We start from the raw sequence: 17,291 nt of genomic DNA, 5'->3' as shown, positions 1-17,291 counted from the left end.
ACATTTGACAATACTGGAAACATTTCTGGATGTCACACCTGGAGGACAATACTATTGGCATCTAGCGGGTAGGTGCCAGGTTGTGCAAGACAACCTTCCACATCAAAGAATTATCCAAACCAAAATGTCAGTAGTGCTGAGGATGAGAAACCCTGCTCTGGACGGTGCAGTTAGTAGTACTTTCACAAGGAAGTGGTATTTCAACAAAAGGATAAAGTAGTTATTAGGTGAGGAGAGTGAGAGTGGGTGAACACAGAGACAGAAGGAAGAAAATGAAGAAAGATCGAAGGTTGGAAGTAAACCTCTTTGTTGTATTTGATAAGTTGAAAAAAGGTTAGTATGTCTCCCTTTTTTGAGCAAAGAGCAAAGGATACAAGGTTATGTTGGAGATGTAAGAAGAGGCCCACATAAAGCCTTTGGAGTTGTCTATGAAACACTCAGTGGATATCCAGAATACAATGTTGCATCAGTGGGTCTGGACATCAGAACAGTATCTGTAACTTTGGGAGTTCTTCAAGGGATGATATTTGAAATCTTGACTTTATATAGGTACCAGTTTGCCAAGTTGTAATTGTTTTTCTTCTAACAACACACTACCAGGGGCAAATTCAGAAAAGATAGAAGGTTGAGTTCATTCCAGGTTAGGGTTTTGTAAGGTGGGTATAAAAAAGGACACTGTGGCCTGAAAAACAGCTTCTTTGTGCTCTGTGTAGAAACCTAGTCTAGAAACCAAATCCTTTTTTTTTTTTTTTTTGGTAGAAGGCTAGTGGTTCCCAAAATGAGATTTTGGTACTTATTATGGAAGAAAAATTTACTATGAATTCCTTGTTATAAACTATAATGGATACTTCCTTCAGTAATTATTTGATTACTTCTGTATTTTTTGTGTTTTTGTTTTTGTTTGTTTTTTAATTCTGAGGTAAGTGCTGTGTGTTGAAGGATATATCCCTTTAAACAGAAGAGTGAAATTGATTATTGTATAACTTTGCATTAGAAATAAATTATAGAGTTGTCTTAGTATAGATGCTCTGTGATTTTATTAGATATACAATTGATTCTTTTCTCATGAAGCACAAGCAGGAGAACCAGAATATCTAGAGCAACCATCAAGAAGTGATTTCTCAAAGCACTTGAAAGAAGAAACTATTCAAATAATTACCAAGGCATCACATGATCATGAAGATAAAACTCCTGAAACAGTTTTGCAGTCGGTAAGAATTTTTCTTTTAACTCTCTGAACGTAGATATGTTCACAACATTCCCTAGCAGTGTGATGGAAAGAGACCTGTCTGGGAGTCAAGAGACAGGGCCAAGGGAAGACTCTGTCGTGCACATAATCAGTGGCTTAGGGTGTCACCTAACCCCCAGGCTGTAGTTTTCTCAGATGTTATTTAAAAAATACTTTTTTAAAAAAATAAGTATCAATTAGAGAAATACAAAAAATTATATTCATAGACTAAATTGGTCACTTGATTGGGAACTTAAAAAGAGAACTATAACATTTGGCATTACAAGTTGACCCTTGCACAACGTGAGGGTTAGAGGTGCCACCCGCCACGCATCTGAAAATCCATGTGTAACTTCTGACTCCTCAAAAACTCAGCTACCAAAAGTTTACTGTTGACTAGAATTTTTACTGTCAGTTAACACAGATTTTGTATGTTAAGTGTATTATAAACATATGCTTATAATAAAATAAGCTAGAGAAAAGAAAATTAAGAAAATCATAAGGAAGAGAAAATACATTCATTGGATTTATTGAAAAAAATCCATGTATAAGTGGACCCACACAATTCAAACCCATGTTGTTCAAGGTTCAACTGTATTTCTTCTGTCTCTCACCTCTCCTTCCATTTTTAGTCCTATCACTTTAGAATAATTAGGAATATAAAGTATAATTTTCTTGTTCCATGGAATGTGTTTATTAATAAAATACTAGATTCTCTAGGTTAGCGTAGTGTTCGCAGGATAAATATGACCTTACAAAATGGTTCATGCATATTTCAATAGGGTCATGTACAAAAATTGTCATTTTAATTTTTCTGTATTATAATTCTCAGTTTTGTCTTTTTATAACAATAAATTGGTATAAATTCATTGTTGTAAAAAATTTATATTGCATTATGTTTTCAGTGAATATGACATTCTGAGAGATGTTATTTCAAGAATTTGATACTACAAAGCTATTCAGTTGCTGTAGTCTTTTTTTTAGGGAGCATAAGCATCTCTAATGCAGGTTTTATGATATCTAATTTTAGTATTTGAACATTCCCCTTCCAGAGTACTAAACAGAACAGGACATATAATTTTACACACATAATTTACTACTTTGTAAGTGAACTTAATTTGAACAATAACTGACTATAGTTGCAATGAGGTCTTTAAAGTGATAAGACCTCAATTAACCGACATGTCTAATTAATAAGGAATTGCGTTAATTTTGTTTTGATGAATGAAATAATTAGAAATTATTTAATTTCACATTTGAAAAATTTTTATAAAAAACAATGTATTAATATAGGTAGATATCTTTTTTTTATCCTTCCTAATTTTGCAAATTTTGCAAATGCTCAAGAGACTCTGACTGAACTTGAGATGAACACCTGCTAACTCTAAAGCACTTGCTGGAAAATGCTTCTTTTAATGGATCTGGGATGTCTAGTTCTTGGAGATGGTAGAGGAAGAAAACCTAGGGAGAGATAAAGGGCAGAGAAGTATGTAAAGGGAGAAATATTTTTGCCAGACATAAAAAATTAATTTGCCAGGGCCTTTGCTGATTAGGATTTTTATTTGTTAGAGCCTACATTATGATTAATAAGTATCATCCTTTTAACTGGTATCAGAAATCAAAAGCATTCCTTAGCTTAACATAGAATCATGATATTTTTTAGTTTGGCTAATCATGTGTAGTTTAAATTTGCAGAAATCAGCACTTTGATTACTTAGTTTATTAATATGAATATCATCTTATAAGCTAGCAACCTACTGCTTAAACTTGAGAAAGGGTGTCATGAAGAACATATGACAGACAACTAGCATAAATATTTTTCCATTTGGCTTATCATTTGGAGTAGCACCAACAGTTGGCCCCATTGTCTGTATAAATCCTACAACATATCTAAGAATATGTTAATCATGGCTATCTGAAGCAGCCTGTGTTCTTGGTTTTATGGTCTGTTGCTTAGAATCATGATAACCACTTGCTGGGCTTTCTCATTTAAAGGTATACTTTAGAAACTAAATTGAAAAATGAAGAGTCTCATACTTTGAGATTAGGTAATCCTGATGTTCGAATATTGGTTTTACTTCTTACTAGCTATGCAAACTTGAATAAGTTGCTTAAGTTCTCTAAACTTGTTTTCTTTTATATATAATGGAGGCGATTGTGGGATTAATATAAGATCTTTTTTTTTTTTTTCAATGTGCCTATAGTATAGTGTAGGCACTAAGTAGCTCTTACTTTTCTTTTGTTGTTTAAATCCTAACCATTTCACAAATAAATGACCTATTAGGCTCCAACCTAAGTGTAAGAAGAATTCCCTGGAAAGCTTGGAATCACAGAAACCACAGAGAGATACTGAAAACACTTAAGCAGCTTGCTTTTTAGAAGAATGTCCTTAAATTTCAATGAAATATTTTAGAAAATTCGAAAAATAGAGAAAAGTAGACTCCAAGAAAGAATCATACATAGTCCCACTATCCAGAGTGAAACACAGTTAACATGTTGATACGTTTTCTTTCATCGTTATTTTTATATACAGATTTGGAATTTATTTTTGTAGTTGAGTTACTACTGTATATAAATTTTTATATCTTAACTTTTCACTTTTAGTCACCTCACATAGCATAACCATTTCCCCATGTTGTAAACTCTTTATAAAAAACATTTAATCATTATTCTTCCATTGAGAGATTAAGTTCTTATTTACTTACCTATTCCCCCATTGTATATTTATTTTTACTTTTATATTATGATAAATAGGCTGCTAGAAAGGAAACTTTTTCCATATTTCAGGTTATTTCTTTAGCTTCTGTGTAATTGAATTGCAGAGTAAAAAGATATGAGCATATTAAGGGAGTGAAATGGGTCCAGATAAATAGCTTTCTAACCCCCTTTTGTGTGATCACTTTTTAAATAAATAATATTTTTAGTGGATTTCAGGCAGTTAATAAAAATCTTTGTATTTTAATTTTTTGCAACTGAGGAACTTATTTTAATCTCTTTCAAATTCAGCCTTTGTTAAAGTGTTCATATAGGGCCTGACAGTAATAGAAAAATATAATAATTCTGTAGTATTGTTCATCGGGTGTAGTTGAAGTAAAGCAATACACGTGTTTTACTTCAGCTACACTCGATGAACAATATTACAGAATAATTATATGTATCCAAGCTTCTTCCCTTTTTCAGTTTTCACCCATCACTATTATGCTGTTGAAATTATTCTGCAGTAACTGGAAAGGTTTATAAAACATTTATTTTTTCTAAGTGCAGTTTTTTTTTCCCAAAAGGAATGTGTTGCTTTGTAAGGATCCATATTCTAAGAATACATTTCCTGATTGCTACTTGCCTAAATTTATATTTTCTCCTCTTAAGACAGTATTGTTTGGGATTGATTTGCTTGTGAGGAATTTTTCACCTAAAAGGCCAGACAGATTTTTCATTTAACTGCTTTATTTCGCTCTTGTGAATGGAGACCTACGACAATTATTCCTCTTTAAAATCTTATAAGGATTAAAAATCTTCAATTAAAAATCATGGGCTAGGCATATCACTCTAGGATATTTGGGATAGTAATATTGAGTTAGAATTATTCAAATATAAGCAATTTAAAGTGGCACAGTATAATAATATTGGTAATGCCTAATTTATAGAACAATAATTTTGCACCAGGTATTAGGTTACCTGAATATTATTTCTCATGAGCATGACAACCATGCAAGTTAGTTATTTTCTCTTTAAAAACTCGAGACTCAAATAAGAAACCTTTTCTAAAAATGTTATGGTGAAAAATACCATTTCTTTTAAAAGGGACAGCCATTTGTTTTGTTTTATTGTTAAATACTTTCTGCATGTGTACTTCTTGAAAGGTAGAATATGTTCACATAACTAAAATGTACCTATATTTTAAATTGAAATAAAACCCCTTAATTGCTCTTATTAAAGTTTTCCATTTATGTCAGAACTAAAGTTTATCTTTGCTTTGGAAAATTTACATGGTGCAATTTGAAATTACTTAAGCAAGTTGCTTTGAAGCACTTTGTACTTTTGAAATTTATGTATATAGAAATAGTAAATGGTGGTTATAAATCTATTCAGTAAAATAAGACCCTTGTGAAACTCAACAGTATTTTGAATGAACCATATTAGTGTCTTTGAGTAGACTTTCCTGTTTTCACACTGGCTTCCACTCTATTACTGAGGATTAGTGAAATTCATAGAATTTGTTAAAGAAAAGAAAGAAAGAAATCTGAGTTGTTAAAAATGGTATTTTCCAGCAGCTTTTCCAAAAACAAATCACTGTATACTTAGATGTAAAAATATGGTTCTAAATTTCATAGACTGTTAGAGTTAAGCACACTAGAGTATGGCTGTTAAGTGAATATACAATTGATTAGTAGAAAGGATAGACAGGTACAATCATAAGAAAGAAAACCTAAAACCTTTCTGGGTTCAGAGGAGGGTCATATCTTATTTTGACAGAGATATCAAGAAAGACTTTTGGGAGGTATTGGAATTTAATTAATAATTTATTATTTAAAAAAATAATAAAACCTTCAGCTGTAAAAACAGCCGTAGGAAATACAACTCCACTGTTTATTGTTTTTAAGGATTTAAGAGTCCAAGATGCTTTGTGGGGGAAAAAAATGATTAGTGTTTGAGTTGCAAAGAGAAAGCTGGAGATCCTCTAGTATTATCACTTTAATTCATTTGTTTCTAATACTCAATTTTAGGTGGTTTCATTTCATACTACGCAAATGCAGGTTTTGTTTTTTTTCAAATGCAGATATTTATAAAAGACTCAAGAATTTCTACACTTAAACAGGGTGCTTCTATTGTTCTCTTTTCTAATGTTCATACTAATGATTTTCTTCTGCAGAAACCTGAAAGTACCACAAGCGAACCACCTTCTAACCAGCAAGTTGTAGAGGTGGCGATTCCTAATGTAGGGAAATTTGTGATTGAGTCAAAGGAGGGGGGTTATGATGATGAGGTACCTTTATTATAGCACTCTGCACTATTTCTACTTATTTATTACTATTTAATACAACTACTTTGGGCATGCTTGCACCTTCACACTTATGTCTATTGATGCATAACATTCAGCTGTGCCACTCCTAGTCTGAAATACCTTCCCCGCTGCTAACATAACTTTGAATTTCAAGTGAAAATTTAAGTAGAAAGCTCATGGAATTTATCAAAATAATAATTTTATGTTTCTAGTGTTAATTATTTTATGCAGACATAGGATCAGGTTACTCTCAGGTTGTTAGACTACAATAAGGTTTATTTAAATAGAAAAAATTTTGAACATTTAAAAGTAATTTTTATTTTCCTGTTTTACTTCAGTTATTTATTATAATACTTTGCTCACCATTTTCTGCCAGAAGAACTTACATCCTAATTGTGAATAGATCATTGATATTTTTGCTTTGTAACCTCTGTATGACTGTGAATTAAGTGATTCACCAACATTGCTTCATGTCTACCAGTGTTTTATACACAATAGAACCTCCATCTTATTCTTATCCCTTCATTGTTGATTCTCATCTACTTAGTTTTCTAATAGTATGAAGGCATTTTTGCTTCTCACGGTATAGTTTTTGAGAATCCACATGAAAATGTGCTGTTATCCTGGTCCCATCAGACTTTTTCCCCTATTTTTCACTTTTAAAACTCTTATATTTGATCTTTTCCATATTTCAAGAAGGGCCAGAAAAGCTGTTTCTGAGTAGTAACAACTGAGAAGACCTTGGATTCTATCATTTGTTAGTTTTTATTAGCATGGATGAAAATTGAATATATATTAGTTTTTTTCAAGTAATTTTTTTCCAGTCTTACTCCAAGGTTATAATTAAACTATTATATAAGAGTTAAAATGTATGACACTAAATTCAAGTGTCATAAAGGCATTAATATTACCGTATCAATGTAAGAAAGCATGGCCATGAAAAGAATAAGAAGCAGGTTTGTGAGATAGGAACTAGTAAGAAGGATTTTCTGAAATATTTAATGTTTTTGCAAATCTCAGTTTATTATCCAAAATAAATACTATGAGTAATAGGTTCAGTGAATCAGAGGTAATGGATGTAATCTCTCAATAGCTCTAACATCATAGCTTCATAGTGCCTTGAGTTATTTCATTCTGCAGATATTTTAAAATGTAAACAGCTAAGAACAATCTATTATGAAAACAGAATATACTTCAGTATTTATTACTTAATAGCAGTGTGTTTTCCAGCTAACTATTCTAATACCATGATGGTGCTTGAAAATTATGGAAACTGATGTCAGTTATTAAAAATGTTAATTTGTTGATCAAGTACCTGAGTACTTGTTTTAGGGTGAGCCTTCTGGCATTAAAAAAAAATAGAATTGTGATTACTCATTTAACACTAACATTTGTGCAACTGCTTATGCTACTGGCAGAATTTTGTTTTGTTTTTTTAATTGGAGTGACAGTTTAACAGTGCATGTGCTTTGGAACTAAGTCCTATGGATACAGGGCTGCTGCTTATGATGTTCAGGTTGTACAGTTGTGCAGGGATACCTAGCCAATGGGCAGAAGTGGAGTTGAGATTGACCTCATGCTAAACTCCTCAAGCCTTAAAGAAGAGGCACCTTTTTTAATAAAAAGATTGTTGCTATTTCTAAATAATGATTCTCTCACAGCATAGCACATTTTTTTAATTCGTCTAGAAGAGGGTGCCTTTTTAAAATTATTCGATTTAGAGAGGATGCCTTTTTGCATTTTGCACAAAGGCACCATATGAACTAGATGTGGCCCTGTACAGATGATTGTGAAAGATACTTACGTGCATATTGGATCACAATTGCTATAAAAAATGCAATATCTGATTTACAAATATTGAATAAAAGGGCTTTTAAACTTGCATGTGAAGAAATTATTTGGGGTTTTTAAATTTTTTTTTATGTTAATCATTCAAAAACTCTCACTTTAAATCCCTGTGGCAGATCATGATGACACCGAACATGCAAGGTATTATCATGGCGATAGGTAAATCCAGGAGTGTATATGACAGGTGTGGCCCTGAAGCAGGGTTCTTTAAGGTACAATTAACCTTTTCATTTTCTTTTTTATTTTTAATTAAATTTCTTAAAATGTTTTATTTTCTTGAACTAACTTTGGTTTTCTGTATGATTTCTTTTTTCCTGTCTTAGCCATGGTCACCTAATGTTCCGAGGCGGGGGAAGGGGAGGTTTGCATGAATCTAAGACTGGTGTTTTTTTTAATCCAGATAGTTAATCAGAAACAAAGCATTTTACCTGATTTACCCTAATAGTGTACCTCTGATTTGTTAGCAAAAATTTGAATTGTGGTTTTATTTGAAGGGAATAAAAGGTAGTGATGAACAATACAAGGAACTAAGTAACTGTTTCTGATAATAGTTTATTTTCATAATACTATTAGTCAATATTATAATATTTTTCTTTAATTTTATTATCATGTGGTACTAAATTGCTTTCTTTATTAGGTTGTTTTTAAAATAATTTGTTCATGTATTATCTTTTTATGTTTCTTATTCACTTATGTTTTTCCTATAATTTTTGATATCCTAGTCATTTCAAGACATGTGAGAACATCAAGCTGATGCATTATTCCATGACTTAATCTTTTTTCCATCTAATGCCAGATCTTTACAGTGTTTTGATTGTTTTGATTACAATATTATTTGCTTTTACATATTTGAAAAACTAAAACACTCTATTTTGTCATTTTATTTAGATTAGAAATCTACCAAATTTTTCTACTCCTATCAACTTTTTACTGTTTTTTTTCTAAAAAAAATAAAATGAAACATATATTGAGGTATAATTCACTACAATAAGCTGCAGGCTCCCTTAACATTAAAAGTCTAAAATTTTCCCTTTAAAATTGCCATCATCAAACTTAATCTTCAAAAAACTGCTTATTTTTAGTATTTCTTCCAACATGTAGTACAAAACAAAGGCCTTGTACATAGTAGCCTGTCAACAAACGCTTTTGAACTTGTTAGGAGTAATGTGACCAACCACCCTGAAAAGCTCAGGACTGTGGGGTTTCCTGGGATACAGGAACTTTTAAGTGCTAAACTGGGGAAGTTCCAGCAAAATGGTCCCAGGATGAGTTGATCACCCTATTAAGATGCCTTAAGAAAGGTTAAAAAACTACTCTTAAAAAAAATTTATTTAAACATTCACCCTCATTCCTAGGTAGTCTGTATTTTCTTAAAAAACACTGGATATATGTCTTCCGAAGTTTTCATCTATTTCTTGTGGTAAAGTTAACTATCCTTTACAGTGCCATTGTCACTTTTTGTCCAGTTAGGTATCTTTATATTGAATTGGAAGTCTCATTTTTATGAAATTAATCTCTCGATGTATTTCAAAGAGCTAACTAATTATACTTAGTCACCCCACCCCCTTCCCCTATGGTGACAGCTTTCAATTATTTTATCTAATCCTTTGGCATTCATTCCGTAACTTTCAGTAGAATACTTCTGTTTTTATGATTCTTAGTTTACACATTTTTGAATTCTCTGCTATGAGAAGTGAGTGATGAGCCCTTTCTTCTCCTGACCCCCCATACACTGGCACATACAGTTTCCCTCCTCTCTCTCTCTCTCATACACACACACACAAAATCTTGTCATTTTTTTTAAATCAGAATTCTTTGTATTATTTCTATATATGCTACTCAGCTAAGTCATAAACATTATTACTTTTACCTTTTTTAGCTTTTATTTTCCTCAGAGTTAGTGTTTTGTTTTTCGGTTTGTTTAGTTTTCTATGTGTATCATTGATTCACTTCTAAATTCTCCACTATTCGCTTAAATCTCCTCTTCTATTCTTTGTCAACTTTATCTTCTTGGAAAAATCAGTTCTAGAGCTTCATGACCTGCTCCCAACTGCACCGCTTTTCCTTTACTCCTGGTGTATAACTAGTATCTTGAGATCTCCTTTCACCATCACCCTGGGGATGCCCCTTGCATGCTGTCCGTTGTGTATTATTTATATCTCACACATGTCTCTCTTTCTATAAGTAAACATTATCAGTTTAAAATTAATGTATATTGTTGGTATAGATAAATAGCATTAGGGAAATTCTGGCTGATAATACATGATTTTAGAAAATCGGTTATGTAAATGAATAACAAAAGTAATGTATACAAAGTGCAGTCATTCAGTTATAGAGATGTCTAAAATATGTATATAGCACAGTGTCTCATGTATGATGGCCACTTCTGTCTTCCTATTTTTTAAAATTAGATATAATATCGTTTTAATTTTTATTTTTTAATTCTTAGTCTATTATAAATTGAGGGAGAAGGGAATTTTTTTATATCTCTTCTACCACATTACCAAAAAAATCTTTGTTGGGTTCATTTTTTTATTGGCTTTTTAGCTAGGTTCTATATATGGATTTCCTTACGTATTATGATTAGGCCAACTTTTTATGTGTTATATATGTTTGCTAGTGGTAAAACCATGTGATGAAAATGTTAGCTTTGTTACCAATAAAAATATAAGTTGCAAAATGAAACTTACATCAGGTTGGATAAGTGAACTTGCTAAGGTTCAACCTCTGAACTAGGAAGAATTACCAACCCATCCAGTCACAGTTACAGCTTTAACCACAGGCCCTCCCACACAGGAGTTGGCCCCATAAACGTAATATGAAAGAGTCAATAGGCAGGCAGAGCTGGAAAAATATATGAGGAAAGACACCTAGGTCCCTCTGCCAATTTGACAATTTGTTAGAATTAGTGTTCATGGTTAACAGAAAATTCCCACATAATAGTGGCTTAAAAACAGAAGTTTCTATCATGTAAAAATGAAATCCAGAGAAAGGCAGTACAGGGCTACTATGATGAACAAAAATAAAAGCCAGGAGGAAAAAAAAGAAGAATATCCTCAAAGTACTATCTGCTTATGTGTATATACAGGAGTGGCAGTAGGAAGGTCATATGATAATTTTAATTGTGGAGTTAATTTACCTTTTTTTCATTTACTTTAAAAGACATTAAAATTTCTTTTTTATAGTTTTTTCTATACCTATTAAAGTACACTCAGGATTTTAATGAAGTAATAACACTTATATTATGAAACTTTTGTTTTACTAGTTATTTTATGACTTCAAAACAGTTGTTCCCAGTTGACCTAACTTTATCACTCTTTTATTTTTAAATGCCTATTATTATTATTACTCTTTTGTTTATTCAGTAGATATAAAATGTACAGCAGCATAGAGAGACCAAAGAAACCCATTTATCAATGGTAATTAAGCCAGTGTAAAAAAGATGTATTAGTTAAAATTTTATGTGTGGACTGTTTGGCTATTTCTCTATTTGAAGAAAACAAAATCCCATATCTAGGCATCTAAACAAAAAGTAAAATGAAGATACTAAAATTAAAGATGTGTATAATTTTGAAAATATTCATATAACCCTAAACCCATAAAGAAAATGTTGCTTTATTTTTAAGATTTTAAACATTCTACAAAGTAAGATGCTGAAAAACAAAGATAAATGACAAACTACAAAATACAATTTGTAACTTATAGATGAATCAAATTTCTTAGCAGGTTAAATGCTCATTTAATTTAAACAACAAAAGAACTTTAGAGGTTCTTTATTTTAATGAGAATGTGTTTTATTATTAAGGATATTGATTTTATTAGATTCCTCTTATAAATTTAAAAACATCTTAAATTCATAGGAGTTTTCTTTTAAACTGGTGCTGGAATTTAGAAAACTTTTAATGCATCTATGTGAGTTGCTGAACAGTTTTCTCCTTAATCCTCGAAATGTAAATATCTTAACATTGACTCTTTTTTAATCATTGTAAACATTATCTGTTTCTACATATTCTTTTGGTATACAGTGATATCAAAAATAGATATGGATGTTGATATCTATGTTCATAGATAATTGATCTATAATTTCTTTTAATATTTGTCAATATTTGATATTCAGATTAAACTAGCCTTGTATAATCCATCATTAAGGAGACTCTCCCCTTTTTTCAGGCTTTGGAGCAGTTTAGATATCATAGAAATCATCTGGTCCTTGAAGATTTTGGCATAACAGCACAGCTCTAATACAGTGTGGGCCTGATTCCTTTATTGGGTACAGATCTTGGGCAATCTTGGGCAATCTTTTGGGTACAGATCTTGGGCAGATCTTGGGCAATCTTTTCAGTTCTTCTGTAGTTTTGCTGGGTCTCTTCAGTTTTTTCTACCTCTTAAAGCAATCCTGGTAATTTATATTTTCCAAGATGATCATCTGTTTAATCAAGATGTTATACTTTATTGGCATAAAGTTATATGTATTATTCTTTTATAATTTTTAAAGCCTTTATCTGTGTTTTCAGTATTATCACCTTATTTCTGGTGTTCAGTTTTCTCTCATTTTTGGTATTATATCCAGCTTTTGGAAAGAAAAAGATGTTGACTATCTATATTCAATTGTCTTATTATTTTATTTCTTCTACTTTATTTTGATTCATTTTCTTCCTTTCCCTAGCTTCTTGAAATAAATTTTATTCTATTTTGCTTAATTTGGAATTTTTTTTGACTACCAGTTTGGCTGTGTCCTATAGATTTTTATATCTAATATTCCAATATTAATATAATTTTGATTCTTTCAGCTCAAGAATAATTTAAAACAGTATTTTTAAATTCCTAAGTGTTTAGTTTGGGGATCTATCTTCAGTTTTAATTCCTGTTTGTATTGTATTTTGGTCAAAGAACATAGTCTATATGATTCTGCTCTTCTGAAATGTGAAGTAAGTTTTCTTCATCTCTTGATACACGCAGTTTTTTAAAAATAGTTTATAGACATTTTAAACATATACACACATACACACCTACATGCATACTCTCAGTACTCAATTAACTTTATTTTAGAGAGAAAAGCATTCAAAGTTGGAGAATTATGTGACTGGTTTTATGTCACAATTAGTAAATAGCGTACTAGTTTTCTGAATCTTAGTCTAACCGATTTTCCAGTAGATCTAACTGCCTCCAAAGTATATTGTATATTTGTATACTTGGTATCTTCTAATGTGTATGTATAGTTAAATCAGATAAAGTCTGTAAGAAGTTATAAATTTAGAATATGATTTTAGAATATGATTTAGAAAGGTAAAAAATGTCTAAGTAGAAATCATGAACCCTTTGAACTGAAGATTTTTAAAGAGAGTTAAACTAGTCTTATTGAATGGTTTGTCTATAGGTAGATAGGGAATGAACAAGAAAGAACATCATATATAGAGAGAACTTAAAAAACAAAACAAAGGTACATGTGCATTTGTGGGGAGACAAGCCTAAAAAAGGAGGTTTTAAATAGGTAACATTGGGCCTAATTAGTAGGACCCAGTTAAAAGTCTGATGAAAAAGATGTTAATTAAATTTAAAGCAGTTCCATCACCTAATTCCCAATGTCACATTTCATTTTGTAAATGTGTGGTGGTTTCATTGTAGTGTCTATGATAATTAAGTAAATGCCTTCATAGGCAACCAGAAAGTATGGAAAGGACAAATATAATTCTGAGGATAAATAAAGAATTCTGAGGCATTAATATGAGGTAAATTTAACAGTATTAACTTTATTAATGATAGATTGTATAAAGCTCTGTTAAATATATCAGCATGGTACATCTGTTGAAAATTTGAAGGAATAGATATGACTACAGTACATTTTAAAAGTCAGAAAACTCAGTGGCTTCATAAAGTAGTGTTTAGCTCATCTTCTTTACATGTAGAAGGCCTTGGGTTTGCGCCCCAGGTGGAGTCACGGACCATACTCCGAGTGCGCCGGAGATGCTAGGCCCCTGGTGTGCTCCACGAGTGCATGGGAGGGGATGCCCCGCCTTCAGAGATCCAGTTCTTAAGGGGAGATGGCAACATTCTTAGGTCAGGGGTGAAAGTGGGGTGAGTGGGGGGCAATTAAAGAAGGGAGAAAAATAAAAGTCAGAAAACTTAAGAAGGAAGTTCATAAATTCAAAAAAAATGAGAAATGAATTTGTTGGTAAAAAGTGTGTGTGTGTGTGTGTGTGTGTGTGTGTGTGTGTGTGTGTGTTTGAAAAATTATTCCTAGAAATTTAGGCATGCTTTTCTACCTCTACTGGTTTAAACACCTAGAGATTGAAACTTCAGTATTTACTTGTGAAAATTGGGTGAATCTTAAATAGAGCAAAATCAAGAGAGAAACATAATCTTAGAGTAAAAGAAGATATACATACACATACATATATACATACCAGCTCTTTAAAAGAAATTTATTTACTTATAAAAAAAATCACAGACTGTATTCTGAAAGTAGGTAGAAAAATAGATAACTATTTAGTGTTATCATTCCTTATCTCTAAACCCATAATATTATTTTAAGAAGCTCAATACAAATTTATTTTTGCCATACTAATTTTGGCCAAAAGCATGATATCTGAAATATTTGAATATTCAAAAAACCTTGTAATAGCCTATAGTGATCATTGTCTAAGGGCCATAGTAAGGAAAAACAATTATTGTTTTTGTTTTATATTTCTTCTCAAATTAACACATGCCTTTTTTCAAAATGGTAAAATAGGGAGATTTTGAAGAGTTCCAAGCAAAGCTTATGTGCTCTATCTAATTATGTATGTGAAGAAGTGAACCTTGATAATCTTACATATCAAAATATAGTTAATTTTCATGGCTATTTAACCACAAGTTTAAGACTTAGAATAACATGTATATACTAAAATAATTGGAATATTTAATTTTAGCTATAAATTAATTACTCTGTTTATAATGCTAAGCAATATAGAAAGGATTTTATTAGGCTTCCCCTTAATGAAGTATAAGAATATATAACTACAACATTTCATTTAATGTTTGTCAGTTATATTTTCTCCCTTCTATAAAATATAGCTACATAGATGGTAATATCTGTATGGCCAAGAATTGCTTAAGAGAGTTATTCATTTAATAAAAGGAAAAATCTTTCCAGTAAAATAGATTTTTTATAATGTATTTTTCATGCAGCTCCAAAATATTTTATAGTTAATAGGGCTAGAATTTAGATTTAAGTCTAAGATAAATGAATATTTTAAAAATTATTATCTTTAATCATATAAACTTCTTGTAAATCAGTATTTGATCTATAACTACACATATTTCTATATGAGAAATATTTTCCAAATTATTTGCTCATGTGTGGAAACATGTATTAGTATTTATTTCCTGTTATAGTTAGTTTTAAATTATAAGGTATTTCTCTCTGTAAAGTAAGCTCAAGCATCAAGGGTAGTAATAGAGATAATATTAATTAATAAAGAATTAATATACTAACAAAATGCAAATATTTTTGAAACAACAAATTCATTCTGGGGTAACTACAATCTCAGGACTTGCATTTTCATCCCTTATTTGTTGATTATTAAGCTAAAAATTAGTTATAGTGATATTATACATTCCAGAGCCATTTTCTTTCAGATATGGTTATTCTAGAGAACCTGTATTTCAGCCTCAGAATTTGGGAAATTAGACAATACATCAGACTGATACTAGAAAGCATAAGGTAGGAGATACTTAGCATCTCAATCTTGGGATGCCTCTGAATAGACTTTGACCAGCCTCTAATAAGTTTTACAGAATTAAATAGCTTAAATGTATTGTTTATTTTGTCACTTCTCTGCGTGGAAACAAAACATAGTGAAGGGATAGGAAGGGTTTATGTGGTCAGTTTTCAGAAAGTTCTTTTAAACTACGGAACATGGGACAATATTCTTTAGATTAAAAGGAAAAAAGTGTTTGAATGCAAGAATAATTAAAGTTACAATACTAAAGGATTTAATTATTATAATTAACCAAAATTGGCATTTTTGTTGCATTTTCTAGGCAATTAAGTTGGAGTATTCAAGGTTGCTTAAATTGGCCCAAGAAGACACCCCACCAGAAACAGATTATCGTCTACATCATGTAGTGGTCTACTTTATCCAGAACCAGGCACCAAAGAAAATCATTGAGAAAACTTTACTAGAACAATTTGGAGACAGAAATTTGAGTTTTGATGAAAGGTAATTTGAAAATGCTCAAATTGTTTGTCTTTTTATAGCTCTCAATGCAATTTTTGAATGTTCATTTTACATATACACAAATATGTAAGATAAAGTACAGCACAAAATTTGACTTCACTTAATTCGAGCAGTTGCTTTGTAATTTATATACTTTATAATCATGACCTTCAAAAGTTTGAACTAAAAATAATTCAGATGGTTTTAATACATTTTAATTGTGAACCAAAGTACTGAGCTAAGCAATATAATGATACACAAAAGAGTATACTATAATTGCTGCCCTTTTGGAACTCAATATTTTAAAGAAATAAAGAATTTCTCAATCTTTACACTATGGATATTTTGGGTCAGATAATTGGTTAAATTAGTTTTGTTTTACCAAAACATACTTTCTCTTAGAAGCCCCTTAAAACTGTTTACTAATGTTAAAAATTAAAATTTACTCTCGTTAAAATGAATACTATTAAAGGAAATATAGGCTTCACTGTAATCATATTTTAATTCTGAAATAAATGATTATCCTTTTATGACTGTCTCAAAAATACTGAATTAAAAATATGTTTGGCAGAGGAGACTATGAAGAGAAACAAAGCTTCCAGGATTGATTCCTGCCTCACTATGTGTCTGCTGTGAAATTTAGGATAAAGTGAACGGTTTTGAACAATAGCTGGTAGACAGTGAGTGCTTAGTGAGTGTTGGCTGTTAACTATTTTAATTAGTAGTAGTTTTGGCATTACTGATTTTGTTATATATGACTACAAAACTCAGAAATATGACTGATTATGGCCCTTATATCTGGGCTGTCAATGGACTGTGTTCCAATAAATATATGCTCTTAAATTTGGGGAAGAGATTTATGGAATAATCACATTGACTTTTAATTCTTTTTTTTTTTTTTTGCAATTATTTGTCCTGGGGACTGTACATAGTCAATTTGTTTTAATAACCTAATTTCTATTGTGCTTGAAAGACAGAGTAAGGTGTGTATGATAACTAAATATATTTCATGAGG

General features: G+C 31.0%; 1 protein-coding gene across 9 annotated transcripts in view; it reads left to right on the top strand.

The window, feature by feature from the left end:
- Positions 1 to 17,291, top strand: part of USP25 (ubiquitin specific peptidase 25) — a 91,469-nt gene that overhangs the window by 61,929 nt on the left and 12,249 nt on the right. For 4 of the 9 annotated variants that reach the window (XM_011374254.2, XM_023519971.1, XM_023519974.1 and 1 more), the window contains 4 exons: positions 1,072 to 1,211; positions 6,099 to 6,212; positions 8,195 to 8,290; positions 16,101 to 16,279. In XM_011374254.2, the coding sequence (XP_011372556.1) occupies positions 1,072 to 1,211; positions 6,099 to 6,212; positions 8,195 to 8,290; positions 16,101 to 16,279 (529 nt within the window). Of the gene's footprint in view, positions 1 to 1,071; positions 1,212 to 6,098; positions 6,213 to 8,194; positions 8,291 to 12,248; positions 12,336 to 16,100; positions 16,280 to 17,291 lie in introns of those variants that run through there. The other 5 variants (XM_023519972.1, XM_023519970.1, XM_023519973.1 and 2 more) reach the window with 3 other exon arrangements.

The sequence above is a fragment of the Pteropus vampyrus genome, unplaced genomic scaffold, assembly GCF_000151845.1.
Source record: "Pteropus vampyrus isolate Shadow unplaced genomic scaffold, Pvam_2.0 Scaffold242, whole genome shotgun sequence".
In the NCBI taxonomy this organism is placed as follows: domain Eukaryota; kingdom Metazoa; phylum Chordata; class Mammalia; order Chiroptera; family Pteropodidae; genus Pteropus; species Pteropus vampyrus.
The sequence above is the reverse complement of the archived record's forward strand: the minus strand, read 5'-3'. Positions and strand labels throughout refer to the sequence as shown.